Source organism: Terrapene carolina, unplaced genomic scaffold, assembly GCF_002925995.2.
Source record: "Terrapene carolina triunguis isolate 2854851 unplaced genomic scaffold, T_m_triunguis-2.0 Scaffold31, whole genome shotgun sequence".
NCBI lineage: Eukaryota > Metazoa > Chordata > Testudines > Emydidae > Terrapene > Terrapene triunguis.
Window position 1 is genome coordinate 10,332,334 of NW_020664382.1, and position 11,789 is coordinate 10,344,122.

Sequence of the window (11,789 nt, forward strand, 5' to 3'; positions counted from 1 at the left end):
TTATATGGTATTTTACTGTATTGTAGGAGCTTTTGGATATCTTGCCATTTTAAACTCCTGCTTACACAGTGGAAGCATTGATTGTCGAGAGCTACTGCCTGGAATATTAAAAATCATTATGTCATGGAGAAATGATAATGAGGACAGCTTCCTTTTCAGCTGGTGGGTAACTTTGCTATAACTTAACATAGCCAAATCTTACTGTGTATTTTAAAACAGCCTATTTAGAAGGACAAAGAGTTTAAAGATAAAAATCTATTTTTTAAAGTTCCCGTTCAGTAGGACTACTTGGATGCTTGAAGTTAATGACATGCATACATCTTTTCAGGATTGGGGGTTACATCCGTGATGAAGAACCTTAATAAATAGCTGGATTTTCAAAAGGGTTGAGCGTCTAGCAGCTTCTGCATACCCAGCAGTTTGATGATCAGATCACTTATTTAGATACCTAAATAAAGACTTGGGAGGTGAATTTCAGGCACCTGTATTTTAGAAATCTGGGCCTGAAAATGTGACCAAAGACTTAACATGCAGAGAAGAAATACTTTCATTTGTCTGAAGTTCATCCATCTTGGGTTTACTGAAGAGATCTGTGTAATGATGTCATGAAATGGGGACAAACTGGCAAGAGAATTTCATTGTGCCTGCATTATGCCTTTAAAGTAGGCAATCGTTGTAGGTGTTTGTGTATCAATTCGTGCATTAACTTGTGGGATTTGCGCACCCAGGTGCTCACACTTGAAACTAAACTCTGTGATTCATTCATATATTTTATTGGCTACAGGAAATCATTAAATCTTGTAAACCCATGTTTAATTGTGTCCTGGAGTATAATGCAAACTGTAGTTTCAATTACTAAACTTACTGATTTACATTAGGTTATTATTTGAGCAAATAGATAAGTATAATGTGTAGTTGGTGGCCTGTCTGGAATCACAGAACTTCTTGTTTGTTTGCATGTTGGTTTATCTTGTTCCTGTTATGTAGTTTACATAGGAACTAACCTCAAAGAAAGCAAGGGTATTTTAAGCACTTAGGCAGATTCCAGTATAGAATATGAATTTGGCCTAAGAGGATACACTAAGGCTAGAACAGAAATATTTTATTCCTCTGCATTAATGAGGTTGGTTTTAACTTCTGTACTTCTGTTTCAGCAATCTTAAAGAAGCAACGCCTCAGTTGCTTGGTTTCAATATAGAGATGATCCGTTACTTTCCACTGTTGTTAAAATATTCCACGTCTCCACTGATGGACAATGAGTGGGACTTCATAATGTGCTCCATGCTGGCTTGGTTAGAGGTAATATGATAAGCATCATTGCTAAACAGTATATTGCATCCTGAAATAGGACTCTCAGAATGGACATTCGACACCTATTCATTTGACACTAGACTCGTATTTTTTTTCTTCTGTATTTAAAATAAGGAAGCTAAAGAACAGATATTTAAGCCTTAATACCTTTCTCTGTATGTTCTTATAGCAGCTTTCATCTGAAGGGTGTGAAAGTGCTTTACATAATATAAGTACAGGGGTTGCATCATCTACTTTGGCTAGAAACATATTCATTTTACACCAATATCATTACAAACTGGAAGGATGGATGTTAATTTAAAGACAGTAGCCCAAAACATAGTGGCAGCCACATTTGTGGACTTGCTATATAGATGTATCATTTTAGAGGATTTTCAATAGTTAGTTATATTACTTTTTGTGGATCTTGACAGAATAAAAATAAAAGCAGGAGCCCAATTTGAGGGAGGGGATTGATTTTTGTCTAAGGGAGTGAGCACCATTTTAGTAATTTCTGGTTGAACGTAAGTTTTCCACAATGTGGAAATGATTTAATGAATGAAGCTTATGAAGTTTTTATATTTGGGAGGGAACAGGGGTGCTTTTTAAACTATGGTTTTGGCCTACTTGGCAGTGTAAGTTTTAGTGTTGCAGATACAGACATTACTGTTTGAATCCACTTGGTGGCAGTTTCTGCCTACCATTATGTAACGGGTTCTGTAAAAATGGAAACAATCCATTATTCTAAACCTTGATAAGAGCTGGGGAGAGTTATTGTATTTTATTTACTTTCGTTGGGATCCAGCAGAAGTTTTTAAATAACCTTGTGAGGTCAAATACCAGGAGCTTTGAAGTGGCGTGAGCACAGATTTGTCTTATTTACTAATTCTCACAGAGTATATTTTGTAGAGGTAACTGACGCTTGCTTTTCCATCAAACATCTCAAAGCACTTGATGAACTACAAATTCTATAGTGATATATAACTCTGTATAAATGTAGTATAAAACAACTGTCTTAAAGCAGAGTGAGGACTAAGAAATTACTGCCATTTTTTCCAGACAACAAGGGAAAACCATTCGCTTTATCATGTTCCACTGGTGCAAATTTTTGCCTGTGTCAGCTGTGACTTGGCTTCTGCCCTTAGTGCTTACTTCCAGGCAGCAACTCCTGAGGCTATCCAAAATCTTCCGATGAACCTGATCAGTGAATGGAAGGAATTCTTTTCTGAAGGCATTCACAACTTGCTGTTAACTTTGTTGGTAAAAGTCACAGGCAAGTATATGGCAAATGACAAGCAGGGTAGTAGCTTGATATGACAAGTGACCTGAGTAGAGGTATTTTTAAGTAGAATAGATGACAGACTAAGTTTGACTTTATTATATTGAGTGCTCTATTCATGTAGTTGTTAGACAGTATTTAACTAGCACATAGTGGATGAGCAACAATCAGTGAAAAATATTTAAGGGATATATAATTACACTTCGATTTTTAATAATATTTAGTATTGGATAATTTAGATAAGTGGAAATAGTGTGCCTTAGTTTTCTGTGATTGAACCCACTTGTAACCATAACAAACTGAGCTACAAATGTAACTTGCTGTTTTTCTCCATTCTGAACAGGGGAAAGCAAAGATGCATCTGAAAAATCCTTTCAGAACTCTATACTGAAATCCTTAGGTGAAGTTCTAACATACATTTCAAAGGACCAATTGTTGAACCACAAACTGCCAGCCAAGTTTGTTGCTGGCCAGAAAACAAACCTTCCAGATAACCTACAGACCTTGTTAAACACATTATCTCCATTGCTGCTCTTCCGAGCTAGACCTGTACAAATCACTGTCTACCACATGCTATATAAGTAAGGAATCAACCAGTGATCTTTCCCTCTCTGTTTTTAAACTCTGTAAAATTTTGCATTTTGAAATGTGAGGAGGCTAGTAAAATAGTTTTCCATTTGGAAAAATCGCTAAGTGGTAATTTATGTACATGTAGTGAACTTTGATATACATCTATTCAGTGTGAATACTGAGTAATTTTATAAATGTTTTAATTTTAGACTAATGTATTAACATAAAGGAAAAACTTTAGTAAGGAACATGAAAATGTAATTTGATTTTCTGACAGAATTGTGTATGTGCTTTAACTATAGTATCAATATTACTACAATCCAGGGTTGTCTAAGTGTTTTCAGTCTAACCCTGTGTTTTCAGATATACATAGCTTTCCAAAACTTTTGTCTGTTGAGCTGAAATTTTCCTGACTTGGTCTCTGCCTGAAGGTAAATTTTACTAGAGAGTTTGAACCAAAACTCTTCAGACATTTGTGTATGAGGAAAGTGGGGAATAATTCTTCCTTATTCTCAAGATTCTTATGAACTTTCTTTGGACAGTCCTAGTGCCAGAAATTTGAAATGTGGTACATATACTTAGCTACCTTTCATGCAATTTGTAAGGTACATATGACCTGAAACATAGGCTCCATAGCAGCTTGTGCCTCTCATTTAGAGTGCCCTCAAAGGTCTGTAAAAGCTGATGTTAGGCTTGCTCAGAAGTATAGATGTTAGGACTTCTGAGTCCTCCTAAAGTAAAGATGAGTAAAGGGAAAAACTGAGCAAGATTATGTGCCTTCTGGCACCTGTAATTTAAGCAACCAGTTTTGGATGTGTGTCTTATAGACACTGCACTATTTTTAATAAATACATTGCCAACAAATTAATGCTTTTCTTGATATAAGAGATAAATGGTGTAGGCAGTAAAAATGAAAACTGGTTCACTCCATCTTCCTCTCAACTCCACAGGTTAATGCCCGAGTTGCCTAAATTTGATGATGAGGATCTCAAATCCTATGGTGATGAAGAAGAGGAATCAGCTTTGTATGTTGTTGTTTTGTTTCTATTTTGACTTCAGTTCTGCATCTTTAAAGGGGATGGGGTGTTGCATGTCATGGGGTACAGCATCGCAAAAAGCAAACTTCAGGAGCAGTTAGTTCAGTATTACCACTTGCCTAGGTGGTAAGAATGGATTGTGCTTTCTATTGTGTTTATCCAGCACTAGCACACTGTGAGTTCTGCCCAAATGTAAGTTAAAGCAATTCAAATAAAGGCCCGAGTCCTCCGTTCAGATCCCCATAGTAGCATTCAATTTTTATATTCTGCTTTTCCTACCAGAAGTTAATGGGAGGTCTGTCTAGTTAAGGGGAGAGGAGTATTAAAATATAATACTGCTGTGCAGAACTGAGAGGAGTATTTCATTGTAAGAAGAGAGCTTTTGATGTATTTACATGTTTGGTACTGAGAGGATGCTGAGCAGGCTGTAAAAAAAAAAACCATTTTGTGATCTAAGAAAGTTTTATTTTGTAAAATTCATCACTATGGCAAATATAATGCCTTATCATTCCATAGGTCACCACCTGCAGCTCTTATGTCTGTTCTTGCCACTCAAGAACTCTTTCTAGAAAACATCCTAGATTGCATTCCAGTTGGAGAGTATGCAGTTGTTCAGCCACTGAGCGAAGAGTTCTGCTTCATTTTAGGATATCTTCTCACATGGAAATTAATATTAACTTTCTTCAAGGCAGCTTCTTCTCAAGTATGTATTTAATGAATGTTTTTTCTCCCAGTGGGTTTTCTTTACACTCTTATCTGGCCAACGTCCATTTACATCTGGTCCTGAAGTTTCCTCTTAATATTTTTCTTCCGTTTAAGTATTCAATGGCTTCAGGCCTTCAGCTGATGCAGAATTAATGGTATTCTTTTTAGAACCCATCAACACTAAATACACTGATAGAATTCACTACCGATCTCTCCTTTCCCTAGTGCTGAGCATTTCTTACACAGCACTAGTAGCTCTGCCATTAAGCTAGCAGTGGAAGTCATGTGTTTGACATGGCAGTGCAGAAAGCTGTTACTACACTGAGTAGTAAATATAATGCTTTAAGAATTTTATTAAAATATATAATTTGTAAGCAGTTTTAAGCAGCCTCATTTGCATTTTATTAATATTCTATTTATCCACCTTTTAAATGCTTACTTTACAGTATTTAGAAATCTTCCTCGACAGGAAGCAAGACATCACTGTAAAACCTGTGTATTAATGTCCGTTTAAGGAAAATAATCTTGCTGCACGAGATACGTAATTTGAATTCAAACTGTTGTTTGTAAATAGGAAGTATTTGGTGCATTTAATTAAATATACAGCTGTGGTTAACCTTACTAGCCACCAGAAAACTTCTATGATTCAATCAGTAAACAATACCTGAGTGACATGGAACAGTATTTTTAAGGTAATGTGGTTGATAGTTCACAGTACAAGGCATATTGCATACATTGCTATTCTTACAATTGATCTACTCTATGCATCAGTGACTCCTAATTTTAAATTTAGTATCATATTATAAAGTATCTAAATCCCATTTAAGAAGTTGTCCAAAATAATGTCATTTTTTACTGTTAAAGGGTGATATAAACGTTATGACATTATACATAATATATACCAAAGTGAACCATTTGGATTCCTGTTTCATTTGTGGAGTTCACATTTGTAGGTATGGATGTAATGGAAATGAATTCTGTGTTAACAGCTCATTGGAAAGAAAGCTAAAACAACATTCTAAATTTAGATTTTTCCATTTCTCTTAGCTCATCTCGCCTATTCAAGCACAAGATTGTTCCCTACAATATGTTCTTGAGTTCTTGGTTTAGTCTAATTCAATAGCTTGAACCATGAGGCTTCCATCAGTTCACTTAAAAGATAGTAATAGACTTTGGTGTCAGAATGCTTTTCCAGATAGCCTATATGTTGGACTGCCCTAATCAATTTATCTCCATATATCTTACATGTAGATGTCTGTCTATCATAGGTATTTATATAGTCCTTATCACCATTAGTAGATGAGCACCTCACCATCTTTAATGTATTTACCCTCCCAACACCCCGTTAGGTAGGGAAGTACTACCATTTCAAGATAGGAAACTGAGTTACAGACAGGCTTGCCCAGGGTCATACAGGAAGTCTGTGGTGGAGCAAAGAATTCAACCAGAGTCTCCCAGGTCTTAGGCTAGTGCCCTAATCACTGGACCAACCTTCCTCTCTACATGTACATGTTCATATCAGAACAAGCTGCTTTTTATTAGGACTCATATATACTTTATTTTTCCCCCCACCAGCTGCGGGCTTTATATTCACAGTACCTTCGAAGAACTAAGAATCTGAATAAACTTCTTTATCACCTGTTCAGGCTTATGCCAGAAAACCCTGCCTTTTCAGGGCCATCTACTGAAGTCCCAGATAAGGATACAAAAACTTTCTTTACTGAAGAACTTCATTTAGGTGTCAAAGGTTAGTAAAAATGTATATGATATTTATTCACGCAGAGTAACTTCAGCCTTAATAAGGTTAAAATATGCTTCTTAGTGAAAGAAAATGATAAATCGTAGAGAAACATATCCCTTCCTTAGTCTCATTACTGAGTTATTTCCAGAAAAAGATGTGATGGGAAATCCTTAATACCAACGTGTCTGCACATGTTCTGGGTTTAGATCCGGGGTTCTAAGACTGGGGGTCACAAGGTGTCAGCCTCTACCCCAAGCCCTGCTTCGCCTCCAGCATTTATAATTGTGTTAAATATTAAAAAATGTGTTTTTAATTTATAAGGGGGGGGGGTTGCACTGAGAGGCTTGCTGTGTGAAAGGGGTCACCAGTACAAAAGTTTGAGAACCACTGGTTTAGGTGGTTTAGGTGGTGCAAAAAAGGGGAAATATTTAAGCCTACAATACGTTAAAATCTGCATGCAGATTTCTTGTTTCATTTCTTAAATTGACACTTTTAGGTAGCTTAAGCCAACTTTTAAATTGTCTATTTAAAAATATATATGAAGTTAATAAAAATTTCTTCAAAATACTTAACTCGTATTTGCATTCACGTATCTGCAAATACAAATGTTGCAGCAGAGTGCTAATGCATGAGAAACAGAGTGTTAAATTGTCTAAAGACAAAAGTTAAGTAGATTACCGTACATACTCGATCATAAGCCGGTTCGTTTATAAGCCGACCCCCCGCAAGATGGATAAGTAAAAATGGAAAATTTTTATAACCCATTCCTAAGCCGATCCTATAATTCAGGGGTCAGCAAATTTGGCTCCCAGGCCATCAGGATAAGCCGCTGGGGGGCCGAGATGGTTTGTTTACCTCGAGCATCTGCAGACACAGAGGTAAACCTAAGTAAACAAAGTGTCCCGGCGCGCCATCTGCTTACCCTGACGGGCCGGGACAGCAACTGGTGGGGAAATTTTTTTGGGGGGGAGAAGCTGAGAGTGAGGGGAGTAACCCCGGTGACCACCCCCCACATGACCCCACCCCTAGCCCAGGACCTCCACACTCTCCCTATCCCATCCCTTCCCACCAGGGGAGGATGAACGGCCTGGTTGGAGCTGCTCCGGCAGGCTGGGCAGCGCGGCCGCAGCCTGCTCTGGTGGGCCAGACCGGGCGGTGCGGCCGCAGCACGGCCGCAGCGTGCTCTGGCGGGCCGGGCGGCACGGGCACAGCCTGCTCTGGGGGGCGGGGCCGAGTGGCACGGCTGTAGCCTGCCAGCCCCAGAGCTGCAGCTGCTTTGGAGGCTGGGGGGAGAGCAGTGTGGCCAGAAGCGGAGAGACTCTGGCCCCGCCTCTTCCCTTCTGTCTCTGCTGGCTGTGCTGCCTCTCTTTTCTCCTCTGTTGGGGGGAGGGGCTGCGTCCCACCTCTCCCTCTCTATACCCGTTCATAAGCCGAACCCCTTCTCTGGTGCTTCCCTTTTTTACTAAAAAAATTCGGCTTATGAATGAGTATATTCGGTAGTTAATTTTCATTGTTCTACCAGAGAAGTGCAAAAAGAAAATTAGACTCGAAAATTATTTTTCCAATAATCTAAAGTGATATTGGTAACAGAGGCAAGGAAATACAGTTTCAAAATTAAAATGTTTGTTTTGATTTCATCATTTTCATATTACTATATAACATAACCAAAATAAAATGAAAAGTTGTTTAGAAAGGAAATTGAAATGTTTCATTTTAAAAACAGCCAAATGGAACACTTAGACGTTGTTGGAACAATTTTCCCTTTTTTTGGTAAAATTTCAGCAAAATGAACACAACTTGGCAGAGCATTTCAGTTTAGACACAGCTGCTTTCTCCAAGGGAAGATGGTTCCGTTGAAGTTTTTCTGACCAGCTCTAAATCTGAATGTTCATAAGGATAGCATTTATGGACAAGAGGGGTTGGGAATTTTTGGCATGCTTTCCATCGCCGGCAACAGGCTCTGTCATATAATCAAATTATTAAAATAATGCTCCTATAGGGATGGGGCAGAAACAATGCTATGTCACCTATATGATATTTGACAAAATGTTTTTGATTTTTCCCCCCCCCCAGATACAGCAGTGCTGTCATCTCAGATTCCACACTTGGCCTGCTCGGTGTATCATATGACATTGAAGGACTTGCCAGCCATGGTTAGGCTTTGGTGGAATAGCTGTGAGAAACGGGTCTTCAATGTAGTAGATAAATTTACAAGCAAATATGTCAGCAATGTACTTTCTTTACAAGAAATATCTTCTGTGCAGACTAGCACACAGTTATTTAATGGCATGACGGTTAGTAAGGCCTTTATCTTCTCAAAAAGTTGCTTGTGAATTGTCTTGGAAAAATTGTCTTGTAAAAACTCTCCAATGTTTCTAAACCAGGCATTAAATACAATAAGGTGTGTTAAGTGCCAGCTAGATAAAGATCACTGAGAGAATATCAGTGGACTGGAACTATCACAGGATAGTGCTCTCTTGCAGTTGTGATTGGATTGAAATCCTGACCCTGTAGAAGTCAACAGTTTTGCCATTAACTTCAGTGGAGCCAGGATTTTACCCTAGACCTTTATCAAAATGCTGTAATGGTCAAAGCAGAGATGTTGCTTTTTCAGAATCTGACTGATCCTCTGACAGTGAATAAAACAACTTTATTTCTATTATCATAAATGATTGATAGTATAATTTCATTTGTTATTGGTTTAGTAGGATGACATTTGTTCGCTATATAATTGCTGTCTTCCTGTATTTGGAATAGTGTAGAAAATCTTGGTGCATGTACTTCAGTCAGAGAGGTTATCCATATAAGTGCTGTTTTCTGCAAGACCACTATCAATATGGTACCTTCTGGCTAGTGTGATTTTTTTTTTTTTAAATTTATCAGTGATTGTCAGCCATCTTTCAATCTGATTGGCTGATACCAGTTCTGTTTAGTTTGGCATGACAAAGGTTGGCATTTTTCTTTAATGAAAAGATTTGTCAGTCACTTGTTTTCCTGGTCCAAGCATATGCTGTAAATTATGGATCTTTCATGTAATATAAAAAGACTTGAGAAAGTGTATGTTTAACGTAAAGTGAGATCTCACCAGTCTTTTGAATGTTTCTGTTTTTCTATAGGTAAAAGCTCGGTCTGCTACTCGGGAAGTGATTGCTACCTATTCAGTTGATGATATATTTATTGAACTGATAATACAGCTTCCGCCAAATTACCCACTGGGCTCAATAACAGTTGAGAGTGGAAAGAGGGTTGGTGTGGCTGTTCAGCAGTGGCGCAATTGGATGCTACAGTTAAGCACGTACCTCACTCACCAGGTGAAGTTTTAGGCCAAGCCCTTGGTTTTGGCAATTTAGGACATACAAACAGTGACACAGAAATGATAGAACAATCTTAGCAATATAGTGTTGACTGAAATGTAACACCAGGATCTACATCTATGGATGATGAACTATTACAGTCTCAAAACTTCCCCTAACATGAGACCCTCTAAAATTGGGTTGGTTGGTAATTATAGATGTCACTCTACACTTGTGATTATAAGAAACTAACAAAATGATTAATGCAAATAGCTTTATAAATGCTCTTAAATGCACACTGTCCACTACGCGTTCTGTAGAGAGGAACATGTCTGAAATCTGAAGGATCCGTTATAGGATACTGTCCATTGTAGTTGAAATACATGGCTTTATTTGATTATATACATTAAAATTGTACGTTTAATCCCTGTACCACACCCTTCATAAATAGCATGTCATCTTAGATTAATTTTTCAGGATAGGGTCCAAGTCCCACTATGTATGTATACAACACCTAGTACAAAGGAGCCCCGATCCTGCTTGGGGCTTCTGCGTGTTACTAGAATAGAAATAAGCGATGTTCTAAAATGTTAACACATCACTGATTACTGTTGTGACTCTTTCCCTCTCTTAGAATGGAAGTATTATGGAAGGCTTGGCTTTGTGGAAAAATAACGTGGATAAACGGTTTGAGGGCATTGAAGATTGCATGATCTGTTTTTCAGTCATACATGGTTCCAATTATTCTCTTCCCAAAAAAGCCTGTAGAACATGCAAGAAAAAATTCCATTCAGCCTGTTTGGTAAGTACCCAGAGTTGGTCTTGTGTACATGTTTGTATTTTGCCTAAATTTAAAATCTGGTTCAAATTGCAGTATGTAAGCTATATTAAAGCTGACAAAATGGTAATCATGAGTATATCAGAAAAGGTTGATGTCTGTATTGCCATACAAAAGAAAATTACTGCTTCTCTAACAATATAATTCCAAGAGAGTTCTCACTTGTGGATCCTACCTTCTTAAAATGAGACCAGACAACAGAGAGAATCCTGGATGGTATCTTTCAGAAACTAATGTTTTGTTTTATATTTGTATTTCATATGACTTTGCTTCTGCTAGGGGAAGTTGCTTATCACAGCTTATTGGAAAAATAACTTTTACTAGCCTTTTAGTATTTGGTAGCCATCTTCACTGGCAAGTTATATGTCACTATATCTGATAAAACCTTACACCTGTCAAACAAAACTGAATGAAAGTGTTCAAGTGTAAAGCACTTTTAAAATTCATCATATGTTCACATTTTAAATGTTTCTATTTCTCTTTCAGTACAAATGGTTCACATCTAGCAACAAATCCACCTGCCCACTTTGTCGAGAGACCTTTTTTTGAAATATAATGTTCTTCTCCCTCTTCAATAAAATGAACAATGTAGTAAATGAAGAGGAGGCACTGGTCCTGTCAAGAACTATACATTGAAGGAAGCCAACTTACTTTTTGGAAATAATATCAGAATTATCTTAAATTGCTTGACTGAAGGGATGATCCATGTTGATCTCTGGACTGTGTTATTGTAAAGGGTTCTGAAACACTTCTTTGATATAAAAGAACATATATGTAAGAATAGTTTATTTTAATTTGTATATTTTTTAAAATGTTAAAGTATTCTAAAAATTCAGAGGTGATTTCAATAGTTATGTTTGCACCAAAGTAGTGTTCAGCTACAACTCAGTCAATTAATCCAACATACTGTTATGCACTTAAGCAGGATGGTGCCTCTAATTTTACAGGTGAATTTAGTGTAAGTGGCGTGAAGATCTGAATTTCTGGAACCATTAAATTTGAATTTATAAATCATCTCATATTTGAATTATTAGCT

At 37.4% G+C, this 11,789-nt stretch overlaps 1 protein-coding gene across 1 annotated transcript in view; it reads left to right on the plus strand.

Annotated features, from left to right (window-relative positions):
* LOC113406615 (E3 ubiquitin-protein ligase listerin-like) overlaps positions 1-11,373 on the plus strand; it is a 41,176-nt gene extending 29,803 nt beyond the window's left edge. The window contains exons 20-30 of the mRNA XM_026652304.1: positions 27-162; positions 1,155-1,299; positions 2,350-2,563; positions 2,913-3,150; positions 4,090-4,164; positions 4,693-4,879; positions 6,457-6,628; positions 8,696-8,916; positions 9,739-9,933; positions 10,550-10,717; positions 11,240-11,373. Coding sequence (XP_026508089.1) covers positions 27-162; positions 1,155-1,299; positions 2,350-2,563; positions 2,913-3,150; positions 4,090-4,164; positions 4,693-4,879; positions 6,457-6,628; positions 8,696-8,916; positions 9,739-9,933; positions 10,550-10,717; positions 11,240-11,302 — 1,814 coding nt within the window. The 3' untranslated portion in view covers positions 11,303-11,373. The remainder of the gene's footprint in view (positions 1-26; positions 163-1,154; positions 1,300-2,349; positions 2,564-2,912; positions 3,151-4,089; positions 4,165-4,692; positions 4,880-6,456; positions 6,629-8,695; positions 8,917-9,738; positions 9,934-10,549; positions 10,718-11,239) is intronic.
* The last annotated feature ends 416 nt before the right edge of the window (positions 11,374-11,789 follow it).